Source organism: Pleuronectes platessa, chromosome 5 (genome assembly GCF_947347685.1).
Source record: "Pleuronectes platessa chromosome 5, fPlePla1.1, whole genome shotgun sequence".
NCBI classification, from domain to species: Eukaryota; Metazoa; Chordata; class Actinopteri; order Pleuronectiformes; family Pleuronectidae; genus Pleuronectes; species Pleuronectes platessa.
Window position 1 is genome coordinate 27,599,041 of NC_070630.1, and position 16,593 is coordinate 27,615,633.

The window sequence follows — 16,593 nt, forward strand, 5'->3', positions numbered from 1 at the left end:
CTTGGAGCTGAGATCTCTGCACATGTACCGGCACAAACACACACATGCACAGACACAGAGGTGTCTTCATGACTTCAGAGGACATTACTTTGACTTGCGTTCATTTCCTGGAGACTCTCTCTAACCTTAACCATAACTTCTTCATGTCTAATCAAACCTGAACCCATAGTTAACCTTAACTTATTATGGTTTTGCCTTACAGGGACTTGCTCTCTGTCCCCAAAAGGAAGGCATGTCCCCATAATGTAGTGTGCAGTTAGATGTAGGTCCCCACAACAGGGGTAATACAGAGCCTGTGCACACACACACACACTCAAAAACAACTATCAATGTGGAGTTGGAGCTCCAGCAAAATGGTGAACCTTCAATTTTGTTCACACCTAAAAATCAATTTAATGTCAAGTTATGCTTCAATGCCAAAGCCCACCAAAACAAACAACAAGTAGACATCAGCAGAGAATCGGAAAGTCAAATAAATCAGCGTTATCAGTTTCAAACAGAGAGAGCCGGTGAATCATGACACTGCCAACCAAGACCTTGGGTTTTTTGTACCTTTAATTAGACATTTGCCTTTTAAAAGTCACCAGTTGGCAGCCACGTGGCCTTGAGACGGCCAAAACAAAACAGAGGAGCGCTGCCCTCAGATGCGTCCGCCGCTCATTAATGTCAAAGAAACTGGAAACAATGCCAAACCCTCAGGACGTTCTGGGAGCCAAACAGCTTACAGTAGTGTGCGTGTCAAAGAATAGGCTGCTGCTCATTGAGCATGTATCCCCCCCGGCCGTATCCTGTCCACCCTCAGTCAGTTCATATACTGCTGTTTTATCAACACATGTAGCTCAAGAGGACTGAGCTTCAATTCATCGAAACATTGCGAATGATGAATACAAAGTCAGTCGAGTGCAAGCTTCTGCCAAATAGTCACCTTAAATTCAAATGAAATTTTCACACACTCACAGATACAAGAAAGTGGCACAAAGGTTGAAAAACACAATGTTTTAACAAAATGGGCCCCTCTTTAACTTATACCACTTCCTCTCACAATGTTTGATGCAAATATGTTCAGTAATTTTCTGTGTAATTAACAAGCAGCAATCAAACAGAGGGGGAAACAAGAACTCCTTGGCGGAGGAAATCAGTTGTCTTATGTTTTCCTTGGTAATTTTATTGAACTTTTTATTGCAGGGTCAAACATAATTTCCCTTCCCTTATATTTATTCATTTCGTTGCTCCTACACTCTACATAATACACCAAGCCCTTTCATGTACTTCCCCCGTCCCATCCTGTAGCCCTTACCCTATCCAGCCCCCCCTCCTCACCCTCGGCCCTCCATCCTGTCTGCAGGCTGCCAGGCGCAGATAAGGTGTCTTGGCAGGGAGCTAGAGTGCTGTCCTTCGCCTCGCTGAGTGGGAATCCAGGAAGCGTAGTTCACGCCACATCGCTGGAACAATAGAATGGGGGTTGGGTTAGCAATACGAATATGAAAAACAAAACAAGAAAAGGTGGAAGACAAAACGATTGTGGGACAATCAGAGTAACATTTATTTTCTCGGATTCTATTGTGTTTTGTGACGTATGATCTTAAAAGGCCCTTTGTCTTAAAGCTAAATCCTGAACCTGCTCCACAAAATGTAAAATCTTTATTTCTTTTCTCAAGTTCTTATTTTCAAACTTAAATGCACCTTCAACACACTTAAGAAACTTATGTCATTTGTCTCTGTCCTGTGCATCCCTCGTCATCCTGTTTTACTCAAAGTGATTTCCACTGAAAATGCATTTGAGCCACAGTTTGATTTATCAACATTCAGAGAGACATATTAATAATAATAAAAAAAAAACTGAGAGCAAAATGACACATGGCTCCAGTGCGTTCTGTTGGATTCAGGCATCCCTCCGGACGACACTTATAGGAATCCTGAAATGCAATAGAGATAGTGAAAATGGAGCATGCACTGAAGTCGTGTCAGTGTGTCTACGTGTCTGTTTCTGTGCAAAGCAGCTGCAGAGCTTAGTTTGTGGTTTGGGCTGAAACAAACTGCCATCACCAGCTCTGCTCCCTGTCTGATTTACAGTCAGACCTTAATCAGGCGTGTACAAAAACATGGACCTCTTTCACACCCGGTCCACACGTGCACGCCAACACTTTCACAATCCTGACACTCCACCTTGCTGCAGCCCCTCCCTGCTCGCTCTGCTTCTCCTTCCAGTCAGATAAGCCACAGATACATTTACAACACAATCAGATGAATGTTGTTATGAAGGTTTGGTTTGAAAACTAACTCATGGCAGGAGTAGTGTTTCTATGAATCATCCAGTACGGGGGTTTTATCGCATATAATAAGAAACAGCAATGCAAGAGAAAACACATGTCTTTACACAACAACTTACTTATACAACCCAGGGAGGTTATGTTTTCACCAATGTTTGTTTGTTTATTCGATGTTTAAGTAGATCACACAATAACTACTGGACGGATCACAGGATCGATATGGTACGGGTCAGGCAGGAGCCCATTTAATATTGTTCCTGACCTGGATTAGGGGGAGGATCCACATTTTTTTAACACCTTTCTTGATTTCTAAGAGAATAATTCCTCGATCAAGATGAAAACATTTCAACACTGACATTTATTTGAAGTATATGCAATTTGCCATTAATGCAACAGGCAAATGATCTTCACTTAGTTAGTGTCTCTTCTTGAGATCAAGTATGTTTTCTGAGAAAACAAGGCACACGTGCAGCTGCAGAGCTTGTGCCCTTGTCCTCTATCTATCCTACTGTCACTCACAATGTAACTTTTGTCTCAAAGGTTAATACATTGTCTTCAAAATGATCTGTAGCTACCTCCAAAACCTTGAAACATCACCTGCCATGTTAATGTGTTTGCATCACATCTGCTTGAAGTACCTCAGAACCACTATGGCCCTTTTGAGCAGAATTATGGTCTCTTCCTTGGAGATAACTTGTCCATGCCTTTCTTTTCAGTCGACGTGACTGTAAAGGTGTGTTTACGGTGTCTCTAAAAATCTATCAGAGACCTCCAGCAGCTTGAGTCTTCACTAACACCGATGTCACTCCAATTCTCAGATCTCCACGTTGACTCCCTGATCGTCAAAGTGTTGACCTCAAACACCTCCTGTTGGTTTATGAAGCCCTGAATGGTTTCGGGCATCTATACATCTGATCTGCTGCCACGTTATGAACCATTCATACTCCTCAGGTCGTCAGGAAGAGGTCGGTTTTCTGTCCCCACAGTCAAAGCCAAACATGGAGAAGCAGAGTTCAGTTTTTATTCTACACATGTATGGAGCATGGTCCCAGAGAACTGCAGGTCCTCTGCAACTCTTAGTTCTTTTAAATCAATGCAGAACGCTTTCCTGTTTGCCGCTGCTTTTTACTTACCTTTTCAATACTCATTTCTTACACGGTTTCACTTTCAATTTTATTTCTCATTTTTATAGATTTTTTTTAAAATTCTCAATATACGTCTTCAATGTCTTTTTAAGCGATGCTTTCTATGTATTGTCTTGAACTCTCCTTGAATTGCCTTGATATTCAAATGTGCTATACAAATGAACTTGCCAGGATGCTCAGGATAGGCTTTTAAAGTCTAATTACGTGGTTGTGCTGTGGCAGAGTGAAACCTCTCAATCATGTGCAATACTAAAATAAATTGTACCAGCTACATGCAAATTCTGTCAGAAAATAGGTGTGGAGGCCATCAGTCTCCCCTCACCAGTCTGACACAACCATGACGTAATGGCTCCATCCCTAAATCTGCTGCCTCGGGACCAAATATATCACTCTCCGTCTATTATCGTCAAGTAGCATTTGACCTCACATTTCACCACATGAAAATCCAACCACCCTCACGGCCTGCTTCAAGTGGTTTGGAGCTACATAAACAGTTGGTCAGCTGCAGAGGGCATGGGAGGAAGCCACAATTTTGGGGGTAGAGTACGGGGGGGGACCACAGCAAGTAAACATTGTAATTTCCAGCATCATTCATGGAGTCTTGATCGAGAGTGGATGGGTCACAGTACCAGACAGCGTGTAGTTTTTAGACCAAAATTAATATTGGATGTACTTTAAAAATTTGACTCTCTGCCAAACTGAAACTTATTTAACATATGAGCGCAGGATCAAGCTGAGAGGAGGATTAAAAAGAATTTAACTGGAATGCTTTAATACATTTAGAAAAATTCACCCTTGTTTACATACAACACAGTATCGCAGCTCTGGCAATTTCATTAACAACCGCGCAAACTTCGCTTGGGCATTACATCATTAATGATGTACTGGTGGCCCGCTGTGCTGGCTACGCCTGGAATCAGGAGCAGCGTGAGCAGAAAACCCTGCAACAAAGGTCAAAGGTGCCTCATCTGAATCTGACAAGATTCGCCCACAGACTGAAAGCAGGGTCCAGATGTCAAGAAGTCACACAAATAACTGCAAATACAGAAACTACTATGTGAAGTCATTATTCGAGCAAAACGGATCAATACACATAAACCGTTTCAATTTCAACATTTGTAGTCTTAATGGAGCAACATGCTGGTTTAATAAATTCTCAAGTTGAGACTGACTTAGTTCTTAATACACTCCCGAGTTCAACTTTTTTAGTTTGTTTCTGTTTTCATGGCACAATCCTGTTCCTCAGTACTATCTTAGTTTTGTCTCCCAAAATAAATCTATCATATTTTGATGAATACACTTTGGTAAATTTGAAATGCATCACACTCACTCAGCCTCAGTCATTCCTCTTTATTGTACCATATGTCAGAGGAGGGAAGTATTCTTCCTGCATACCTTTTTATATTCAGGACTGCTGCCATCAGGGGAAGGCAAAACAAATAGGACAAAAGGCAGATGACGTGAGCGCCGCTTTCCCCAAGCCAACCAGAGATGCGGTAAATCATAATCCCTGAGCCGAAACTGAATTCACCACACCGATCAAAACCCATTTAGGATCAGAGGCCAGAGGTCCAACCATTTACCATTTGTGAGCTCCCCCTGTTTTTTTTAACCCAATCCTTTTTCTTTCAGGAGAAGAAAACGGATAAATGGAATTCAAATACACAAGGATAATCCCTGGCGTCTGTCCAAAAAGGAAATTATTATATTTGAAGTTCTGACAGTGCTTCCTGAAGTGGAGGAAATGCATGAGATTCTTAGGCCTGTGTCTTGATCTAAGAAAAACATAGGCACTGGCGGAAAGCCCCTCCATGTGCACTTTGATTCACAATATATCTCAAAGCAGGACGATTTTTCAAATAAAAAAAGCAGAATTGGTGCAAAACTCCAATAGGTCCTTCAAGCCAGAGACGTGAAGGGAGGAAATTGCATTGATTTAAGCTCAGCTTCTTTTGGCATCTGTCAGTGTCTTCATTTTTCTTTCCTAAAGTGAGGGCGTTTGTTCCACATCCGCTGGTTTAGATACAGTCAGCTAAGATGTTTTTCTTTGTCTGTCGTTATATCCACAGTAATGATGAGTGGAAGTAAGTGGCGTTATCTCACTGCTTTGTAGCAAATACTAGAAAACTTCAACTACAGACAGATTTATTTTTCTGTGGACAAGCTAGGACAGTTTCATTCAAAAATGAAACTTACAAGGCTGTGTTCAATGTGGATGATACTTTCTTTAAACGTGTTAATCTGTTCAGGTTCACGCTGTAATCCTAGTTATCAATAATGAGAGGGTAACGAGGCTAATCGGTGAGCAGGTAACATTAGACCCCCCCTCCTACACCGAGAGCGCCTGTACAGCAGCAGCTTCAAGAAATGGATTTGGAAAAAACCATAGCCAAGACTCAATGTGACACAATTAAATGGATGCTCTGCAAGAAATTTTACTTTGATAATTTGACTTATTACTGCAAGTAGGGGAGAGCGGGGTAATGTGAGATTTTATTTTTATTTGCTCCACTCTAGGCGAGCTAAAATGATATATCAGTAAAATGTACACATTTCCCATTAATTCAGGATGTTTCCTAGCAATGGAAATGATCAGAATGTCTTCAGGACAAAGGGCAGTGAAAATATGATTGTTTACCCCAGCTACGGGGTAAAGTGAGACAGACCAGAGAAATCAAGGGGTTAAAATGATCCACTTACTTTTTCCACTTTAAAACTACCATAACAACACATGTTGTATTAGTTAAAATCCTGACAGCTAGATTGACAACCACACATTCCTAAACTAATATCGGACTAGTGACAGAATCATGGGGATTGGTCATTTAAGCACATTTATGATTATTATGATTCATGTGATCTCTTCCACATCCTAGCTTACCTGCACATTGTTTCTCTGTCCAATTGGCAGGGACAGGGATATTGTTTTTCTCTGCGTATTCAAATGCCAGTTCACGGCACTTAACTGGAGCAAGGCCATGGAACTGGTCAGTTAGTGGTTTCAAGTCTTTGGCAAGCTCCTCCTCCATCTCATCTGTGCATATTCTCTTTGCCTCAGCTACTGCACCCCAGGCTACTGATTTTACTTTCCCGTTCTCTTTTTTCTTTATGAATCTTTTGAGGGTTGTCTTATCAATATTTCTATCCCTTCCAGCTTTTCTTAAGGACTTCTTTCCTTGCATGACCTCAGCGGCTGCACTCTCCATCTCTGCAAGGGGTGTTTGGCCCCAGGTTGTCTTCCTGGTGTAGTTTCTTGGCATGATGGCTTTTCTACAATGTTTATGACATTAAAAATAAAACATATATAATGTAATATTACACTAAAATATGTTTAAGACTAAACTTTACTTGTGATTCATTTCTCATTTTACCCCACAGCCACCATTTTAAAAACAACATCTCTTAGTAATTCAGGCTAATCTTCAGCTAGCATCAATCACATGGTTTTATATGTTGGAAGTTCATCAACATGTATGATATAAGTTTTTCTACCTGAATCAATTTGTTTTGACAAATTTGTCTCACATTACCCAATTTCTCACATTACCCGGCTCTCCCCTACTTACTTTACTCAGGTAGAGCATTTTATGTAGTAGTTTTACTTTAATTTCTTTTTGTATTTATCTGTACCTTTACTTTAGTATAATGTTTGAGTGCTTCCTCCTCTTCTGATGATCAGGCCAAAGGCCAAAACATTCTCTACGTCCCACATATGGACGCTTGGTCAGGGCTCATTTAGCATCAGTTAGTAGAGTAGATTAGAGTTAATTTTTTATTTTATCTGTTGTATGATGAACTTTGTGTCTCATGTGCATCGTTGAAAAGAGAAAACAATTACACAGTCCTGAAATTACTTATTAAAGAAAAAAGTGCAAAGAATAAGTGAAATCAATATATTCCTAATATTAATATCCGGATTTTCCGTTATCAGTATTGCTGCTCTATAGGTGGACTGTGTTTTAGGAACAACATGAGGGAATCTATGGAAGCTGTGACAAATCTAAGTTTGAGTGCATATTTTTAGCACCTTGTCTGCAGCTTTTATTTACAACCAGTTGATGTTCTCCTCCTGTTTGTCTAGGTGTCTTCACAGCTTAGGAATGCTCCGTAGGACAACAGATCTGCGATTCCTTACCACGGCCAAGAGGGGCTTCAGTTCTGGACAATTGATAGTTGCTCCCCCGCTGAGTTCACATTGCATCAGCTGCTTTCCTTTCCCCACCTTCTCCAGGGTAATCACCTAATTTCCTGGTGGTGTAAATTCTGCCGTTTGCAGTGCTCAACTGCCACGAACCAAGAAGACACCCCACAGGGCTTGTTTCACCATGACCGACATATTCCCCCTATTAATCATAGCTGCATGTTGAGGCATCCTCTTTCAGTGTCTGTGCCACATGCAGGTTATGTAGTGGCAACAGCCTTGAAAGCCACTGTACCAGGAAGCTTTCAGATAACACTGAATTGATTTAACGGTTGGGTAGACGGGACACAACACCAAACAGTTATTTCACTTGAGCCCCCAAAATGTTTTTGCTCATGTCTAAGTTATCCCTAAAGGCTGTAATGCAGTAATAAAAGTATGGTAAAATAATAATTTATTCAAGTTGATTATTACATTTAATTTAGTCTCCATTTGTTTCAGCTTTATTCATCTATCATCTTGACTTTTTTTTGCATCCACTATAACGCTGTCTTTCCTGGGTGAAACTCGAGCCCTCTGCTGCTACAACCTGACATCTTTAAACATATTGGAACGGTTAGGATGGCCTTGATCCCTGCGACCTCTCGACCTGCACTTGCGTCTCCACAGAGCCTTGAAGATATGCCTCGTCTGGGGAGCCAGGGGAGGAGAGGCTGAGGGTGAAGGGTGGAGCTCCGGAGGTTCAAGATGTTTCAACTGCTCCAAAAGACATGCTTGATTTCAAGATTAACAAACACACACGCAAGCAACCAAGTTTGTTGTAGCCTCTGGGCCATGCTGAGCCCAGGCTTGGTTTGCTGGCTCTGTTTGAGACCTTATGTGCGGTGGCCAAGGCTTCTCACACAAGCGCATTAATGGAAAACAAGGCAACTAAACAAAACCACAATGGAAGTGATTGACAAGCGATGCTGACAATTAAAGTTACTCACTGCAGTCACATGAGACATTCTTTTTTTAAGTTAGTCGGTGCTTAAAATGGGATGCTTGTCTATTTGAGGTGTTACGGTAGAGATACTTCTTCCTTTTAGGATCTCTAAGCACTTACATCTAGAGGTAACAAATGCATGACCAGGTTCTCAGCATCCTTTTGGGAAAGGAAGTTTCTAATTTCTACAATAATAATTTTCATAATATTGCAGGTGGAGGAAGGCTGTCCTCGAGAGTTGTGTTATGTGTCAGTCAAATCACATGTCTTTGTCAAATTAACCCACAAGGTTCCAAAGCTGAGGGAAAGCTATCCCCATCCAACGTGATCTGCTCAGACAAAGTTTCTCTGAGGTGTTTGGGGCCAAGTACAAAGCTTTCTTGGTCAACCAGGTCTGAATCTCTTTAATTTATGTAACAATGGAAATGTATGTTGTGCTTTCAGATAGTATTGCTTTTAAGAAGCAAATATAAAGTGCAAAGTATTTGTGTGGTGGTTTTTCCATTCATGATTTCCGTCAAGGCACTTGTGTTGGTTGGTCTCGGCCATCGTACTTACGCCATTCTTTATTGGCCCAAACCATTTCCCCATGGTTTGCCTGTTGTGTGTATCGCAAAAGCAGCAGCACTGGTCGTCAGAAGTTGAGATGCAAAGGAGAAGACCTATCCTCCCCTCCTACTCGCACCTCTGCTCATTCCTTATATCCGAGCAAACAGAAGTGAAAAGTTCCAGATACAGACTGAATATTTCATTTAAGCAGAAAGAAAATGTGGAAGGAAAGGGCACAGAGCCGTCGCTACATGGTTTTCCAGTATGAGAGATCATACAGCGGCTGTGCGACTGTTTCAGGTCTTTCCAAACTGTCGTTCTGAGCCCTAAATGAAAGCAAAACAACAGTGCGGGAGCCAGCTGAGCCAGTGGAGGCTCATGGACTTCATACTTTTGAGTCTGGGTTTCATATCAAGCCAACTCCACTTCCTGGCGTAACTCCTCTGGCTGTGTACCTGCCCCCCAGCCATCCATTTTCTCTCCAGATCCAACCTAGTTCCCTGCATGTCACACCGCTCGGAGCTGTGCTCAGAACTGCTCTCAATCATTCCGGTCATATCTTTTTTTTTTCGTTCATATTTTTTCTATTTCTTCAAGTCTCTCAAATTAACTGACACATTTTGAATCACTACTGAGGAGAGAGGAAATGAAGCAAGCCTTCTTTTCTTCTCTTTGCCTCCTTCTCTCAGTCCATTTTCTTTACATTTCCTGCTCCTTCCCTCTCCCTCTCCGTCTGCCTCCTCTGCTCCACTTATGCATCTCAGCAGTCTAGGTTTCCTTTCCTGAGGTTATAATAGTTAGACTGTGAAATCACCCGGGCCCCAAGCACACCCCTCCCTTCATCTGTGTGTCCTTCTTTCCCCTTCCACTCCCCAACATCTTTATCTCCCTCCTCTGATCCCCACCCTCCTCTTACTACTTATAGCCAATCTTTAATATTTATGGCCTTCAAGCTTGAGGAGTGGGTGGGGGCACGGGGCTTCAGCTCGCCGATGATTACCCACGTGTTGGGAGGAAACCAAGCGAGGTAAGGTGAGCATCGCGCTGTGGAGCTGTAGAGCTGAACAGACCAGAACATAGATCTCTGGGCCCCCATACTGAAGTGATTAGGCCACAGGAAGCTGAACCTGACATTGCTGACACTAGGCCCCCTTACCACATCCTGCCTCAACATCCACCCACACCACATGACACCACCTCTCGATACTGACACTGGACTCGCTGTGGCCACCACAAGGCTGATTTACCTCTGGTGATGTGTTCACAGAGCATGGAGGAGCAGAGGATGCAGCAGGACACTCTGGGGCAAGAAGGAACCCGAGATGAGTGAATAGGGATAAAGAGAAATGCATGTGGAAACTGCTCTCTTTATTGTTTCCTTGTTTCGTGGCATGGTGCTAGACGTAAACAGGAACAAGCAATTTAAGCATATTAGCTGCACTGCAGGTGCTTCATTTTGGGTTCAAGGATCACATGGGTCAAGACATAGGAAATAATATGTTTTCTTTTTCTGATATGAAAACTTTACGATGTGGGCTTATATATGACTCATGCATTGACCCACATTTGGATTCTTATCTCTCTTAGGAAAGAAAAAGAGGATTAACTTGTCAAAAAAGAAAACAGGTACATGTTGAAAATTGTCTTCACCAATCCAGTGTGTGTTATCAGTGCACTTGGCAATGTATGATGCAATGCTATAAAATGCATGGTGGTTCAAGCTAATCATTTAATGACTAAGATAACCTTCATGGCAGAGCACTACTGCCCTCTTGTGTTTAGGGGTGGAAAAGGCAGAATAAAAGCTTACACATGCCTCTCCGTCATTGTGACTTTAGAGATGGTTTACTTCACTCATTTAAGAAAACACAACAAATATTGGTAATATATATTTTTCCACAACTTGCTTTATTAGCTTCTTAAATCAGCAGTGCATAACACTTCCTTTATTTACACATGAAAGTATAAACAAGTATGTTTGCATTCTGCATGACATATTCACATCTAACATTTAGAATAAAAATGATGGGATATTCACCCATTTGAATTATCCATTTAAAGTGAATAACAAATTACATTCAGGTTGAATTAGGCACATTTAGGCATTGATATGTTCACAATTCTTTGAGAAGCACTCAACAAATCTCAGCCGGGGTCAAACCACAAACCCCAGATAAATCGTTTCCTCTTATTCTTAGCTGTTGTTTGTCTTCTTTCGCTCTGTCTCCCTCACACTGTCTTTCGCCAATCAAACTGTGTCTCTTTTTCTAGGCGCCGACTGCTCTCTGTTTGATTCCCGTCTCCTGTGAAAGTGTTTAATTTCACTAATGCAGAAGTGAAACCAACTCCATTTAAAAAGGGAGTCTCGCTGAATACTCAGGGGGCCGTGGGAATAATCAAAACACCGCAAGAGTCAGCGAGGAATACAAACTCCAGTTAGGAACAAAGGAAATGGAAATCAATGGCAGGATATGCAGATTTATTTGACAGCTCAACACGCAAATAATCTTTTGGGAGTTTGCCCACTGTTGCCTCCGCTAGGTTAAAATAACAAGTGAGATGTGGAGTCCATAAAATTCAGTGTGATGAAGAAAGGTCAAAGCATTACACCTACTTAGTTTTGTGTGAAGGTGCTCTAAAATAATCAATAACGAATGCACTGCATTTTCAAGCAAGGCAGAATGGCCCAAGGCATGGTCATATCTATAAATGCAGCGCTACCAACCTCAGGAATTAATTTAAAGATAAACAGTGTATTATTTAAAAGCTGCACAACTTGTTTTATGCACAGTTGTATTTGTCAGTTTGTCGACACTTGAGGAGCTTGAGGAAGATCTCCATCTTATGGGCATCTTTCTTGAAGCAGCTGAGCAGGGTATAGTCTCTCATCACCGATTCCAGCATATCTGGCAGCACATCATACTGGAACAGGCCTTGTTCGTTGTAGGTTGCAGTCAACATTCCCTCGTTCAACATCTGCGTGGAAGCGTTTAGGAAAAAGTAAGAAGTTTGAATGCAGAAACAAAGTTTTGTGATGAAAATCCCTAAACTTTAAATTGACTGCAGTGTTACCCTGATGCGACCCACCTTCCTGATAAGCACCACCACCCCTTGCTCCAGACTGATCAGTTTGTCAGACACCCACTTGGTCTTGTTGAGGAGCATTTCCGAAGCGTTGTCGTAGCGATCTAACGTGGTCTGCAGGTAGACCAGGGGCTCGATCCACGACTGGACCAGCATCAGCACGGAGTGGAGCAGCCATGTATCCTGCAGGGCACACAGATGATGAGTTAACTAGTGAATTAAAACAAAAACTGACCACTAATATCTCCTCAAACATAAAGAATATATTAGAAAAGATAATCCTTTATCCAACTATGCATGGTAAACAATACTCCGTTAAAGGGAATAGTGAAAGACACAGTAAAGGTCTTTACCTTAATTAGGCTCTTAAACAAATTTAGTAAAAAATACAAATAATTGTCCACAATTGTACTGATTGTACATTCTAACAGTAGCAAGACCTAAGAAATTGTGACACAAAACAAAAAACACAGCAAAAACAAACATGACACAGCTAACGCTCTGCAAACCCTCACATTTGCAGTAAATAACAAGCCATTTGTCCTTCAGGACTTCTGAAAGAGAGTCAGGAGTGATCAAAATAGACTCACCAACTTGAGAAGGGTTGAGAACTATAGACGACTTAATAACAGTCTGGTTTTAAATCAATGGCTTGTCAGCTGCAATACATTCAGCGACAAAAAAGTAGGTTGAAAAGCCGTGGGTGAAGCAGTCTGCTTAAATTCCCCTTAAGCAGAGCACACTTTAAAGCAAGAGCAAATGACCATCATACAAATGGCCGTTAAAGTGCAGCGCAGGCAATATTTCAGCAGAAAGGGCAGAGGATAAATTACTAACATTAAGGCAGAGCCTTGCGGTATATGCAGTTTTAAAGATCACATTTAGTATTATAGTGATGACACAACTTTAACCCAGCAGTTGCATGATACCAACGAAGAGTCCTTGAATAAATTGCATTTCTACATTATTTGATGGTGTTTGTTATTGCTCTACAATAATCCTCCTTCAACTAACAGAGCTACAGCTCAGAGGAGACAAATCGTCCATCCCCGGCCTTTGGCTCAGTTCACTTTCCAGCCAACTGATCGAGTTGACCTTTCAGCCAAAAGCACTGTACCCTGCTGGACAAACACTAAAACCTCCCACAGGCAACAGACAAGCGGGTTTTGAAATGTTATTGCACATTAATGACATTTGATGAGCTTTTATTTTAAATACTGCAAACATTCATTTGCACAACTGAGCATTGCAAAAGTGAGCATCAATATGCATATCAATTATCATGCATCAACACCACCTAAAAGCAATCACACATGCACACACAAGCACAATTATTATTAACAGGCACATGAAAAACCAGACAGTGGTAGTAATAGTCCTGCACACACACATGCATGCACTCACACTTCATTTATTTTGATTATGAACAATCAGATTAAACATCAGATAGTTGAAACACGCTCACACTAACACACTAAGTGGATTGAGAATACAGACCTGACAAAGGAAACTAGTAACGGGTGACCATGCACTTACAGATATCTGTTGGATTTCACTTTTGGAGCTTGGGATGGGTAAGGCCTTGGTGATGCATGCATAGCCAGCCTGGTTCCTCTGGAGCCGCAGTGGAAATGGGACAAACATCTCCTCCTACAACCCATGAGGAATGGATGTAAATAAAATAAAGTCAAATCAAATCACAGACACCCATGTGCACATATGCATATTTTTGTGAAAATGCCTCTGATGACTTTGACCGTAAACCAACATTTATCCTTGAACTACCCATTATAATGTGGCATGTAAAGTCATAAGAATAAGTTGATATTTTTCAGGTTTATTCTCTATATTCAGTATTGAAGAGTATAAGCAGCAGCATCTCATTGGGCCTTTGTGTTTTGACTCAGCCCTGTAGCCCTGACCCTCTTACAGAACAGGTGAGGAGTGAACTCCTCCAACTCAGGAGAGAAAACGATGGCCGAAGCTTCACCAGTCTCAGCCACTGAAAACACAGCAGAGCCACATTTTGTTATCCAGCTTGTTCTCATCTGTAGATCCCATGCGGCGTCCTCTCTGTAACAAGGTCTACATCACCCCGTTTCAAAGACAATTTCTGCTCTCAAACCGCAGCAGAGTTAAAAAAAAGGCGATTCAACAGGCTGCAGAAACTGGTGCTCTGGCTGCTGTGGTATACCATTATCACACACTCCACTGTAGGCCTGCTCCTTCAATAAAACATCTTTGGCTCAGAAGAAAGAAGGAAGATTACTTTGAAGCCGCACAGTGAGGCGTTGATCATGTCAGAATAACACAGCAAACAACACAGAGTGTCTAACAAAATATGTCAGTTCTCTCTGCCCAGAACATTGTAACACAAACCAGCAAAAAATCACTTTGCTCCCTTTGCATGATTCAGTCCGTGTTGCTAGTTTGAAGGCTATGGGTATTCTGCAAGGCCATGATGTAAAAATAATTGAGTTTGCAACATGTAGGGCGAGCAACTGAGACTATAACAAATGAACGATGTCTTTTTAATTACTTTTTTAGAATTGACATGTTACAAAAACAACTGAATGTCATTACTCTCTGGATGACACCGTTTTATTGCCTAACAAGATTATTTTTCTCCTCCATAAAAAGTGATGTTAGACAGCTCTTCAAACGTTGCATTTAGCATCGCTGTCACTGCAGCCTGAGGCTACGCTTCTACAGCGCTGCTTTCCAAAATGCTTGTTTCACCTTTCATTAAATATATACGTTTAAAAATATGAACACATGCCCAACAGATTCAAATCTGAATTTTTCCTAATTCATTTCCTAATTGCACTGCAGCTGAAACCTCTAAGTCCAGTTACAATGTTTAAAAAATTATTAACCATAACCCTATGTGTGAAGATTGATTCAGTTTCTCTTGAAGAAATATTCTGCAAGAGCCTGCATGTGCATATAATATATGATTTTTTTTCTAATACAGTGCACAAGTCTGAAGATTCCTGTTTTGCTCGGCTTTACTCACAAACATAGAACACGACTCCTCCGACACGCGGTAGATGAGCTCGGCGTGCTGGATGACTCGGTCTAGAAGTTTTTCTTGCGAGATGGAGGGGCAGCGGGTGAAGCTGCCCTGCTCATCCTTGCAGTCTAGTGGGATGCTCGCAGTGAGCAAATAGGGCCAGAGCATCACAGCCCATACACCTTGCTTGACTGAAAACAAACACATGCAGACATGTATGTGACTGTTCATGAGTAAATATTAACCCAAATCTGCACAGAAAAATGATGTATTCTGTCTCTTATCATTGCTTGTTTAGTAGGGCCTGGTTTACCTTCTTCAGACTACATACTGCACATGAAAATCACTGCACAAATAATTAAAGGGTCCTAATTTTTATCTGATGACCCCACAGCTACAACACATACTCCTAACAACAAGCGTCATTTACCTGTCATCATGTTCATTCTGTCAGGAGTCTTCAGGTCCTTCTTGCCGTTCTGCCATCCTGACTTCTTTTATAGACCCTGACCAGGTGATGAATAAAGGAAAAGGTCCTTTTGGGCATGCATGGGTTCTTGAAAAAAAGAATAAAGAAGCAAGATGGTAGCCGGATGTGTTTTATTTTACGTGGATGGTTGAAACCTAATTTCAAACAGGAACAAATGTTTCTGCACACTTTCATTCTATCCAACATGCTGATCAGATTGGACAATAACCCAAGCATGACGACTCAAAGAGATTAGAGTCATGAAACAACAACTACACAAAAAATGAATGGGCTATAAAAAAAGGTCTTTATAGCTGAGGTAAATACGTAATGTAAATTTAAACATGTGTGACAGAGGAAAAGACGATGTGTAACTGTAACAGACACAAAACAAAGGGGCTGGATGAATGAGAGTCACAGGGATATAAGAACACCCCTGAAATCGGTCTTGTATGTATAATTTTGACATTCCTTCTCTTTTCTGCTCTGAGAACCTCGGGTGTGTGCTCTACCCAGGAGCTATGATGTCCCGATTGTAATGAATGTGTCTAGCTGTCGTACAGCGAAGGAAGCACATATTTGAGAAGTGTTTCAAACAGTGCCAGCTGCGGTGAATGGGCATAAAGGAGTCCATGAAATGCTCCATTTCGCCATATTTTTTTTTTAGACCTGAACACTCGCTCCACTACTTATTTTATCCTTCTATTCTTTGTGTAATCCTACTGGGATACTATAGAGAATGATTTATATGTCAGTTTGTGGTCATAACTACATCACATATTTAAGATGTATAGAAGATGGGAAATTTTTTTGATAGATGAAATAAAATAGCCAAATACTGTTCAATGTAAAACACAATTATACTGTATATTAAAACAACGGCAATAATTGAGAATACTGTATAAAATTGTATACTTGGACTGCAGGCGTGAGCTCA

General features: G+C 41.2%; 1 protein-coding gene across 1 annotated transcript; it reads right to left on the bottom strand.

Moving 5' to 3' along the window:
* Positions 1-11,871: 11,871 nt before the first annotated feature.
* Positions 11,872-15,633, bottom strand: smtla (somatolactin alpha). Its single transcript, XM_053422920.1, has 5 exons — positions 15,618-15,633; positions 15,191-15,378; positions 13,711-13,824; positions 12,178-12,357; positions 11,872-12,066 (listed from the first exon to the last, which is right to left on the bottom strand). Exons 1-5 carry the CDS (start codon positions 15,631-15,633, stop codon positions 11,872-11,874), a joined length of 693 nt encoding a protein of 230 aa, XP_053278895.1.
* Between the last annotated feature and the right edge of the window lie 960 nt (positions 15,634-16,593).

Bases quoted from the DNA above. Each gene is read 5' to 3' on its own strand.
- smtla (XM_053422920.1), bottom strand. The intron at 12,358-13,710 runs GTAAGTGCATGG...TGTGCCCTGCAG, and splicing joins GTGAAATCCAACAGATATCT to GATACATGGCTGCTCCACTC. The intron at 12,067-12,177 runs GTGGGTCGCATC...GCTTCCACGCAG, and splicing joins TGGTGGTGCTTATCAGGAAG to ATGTTGAACGAGGGAATGTT.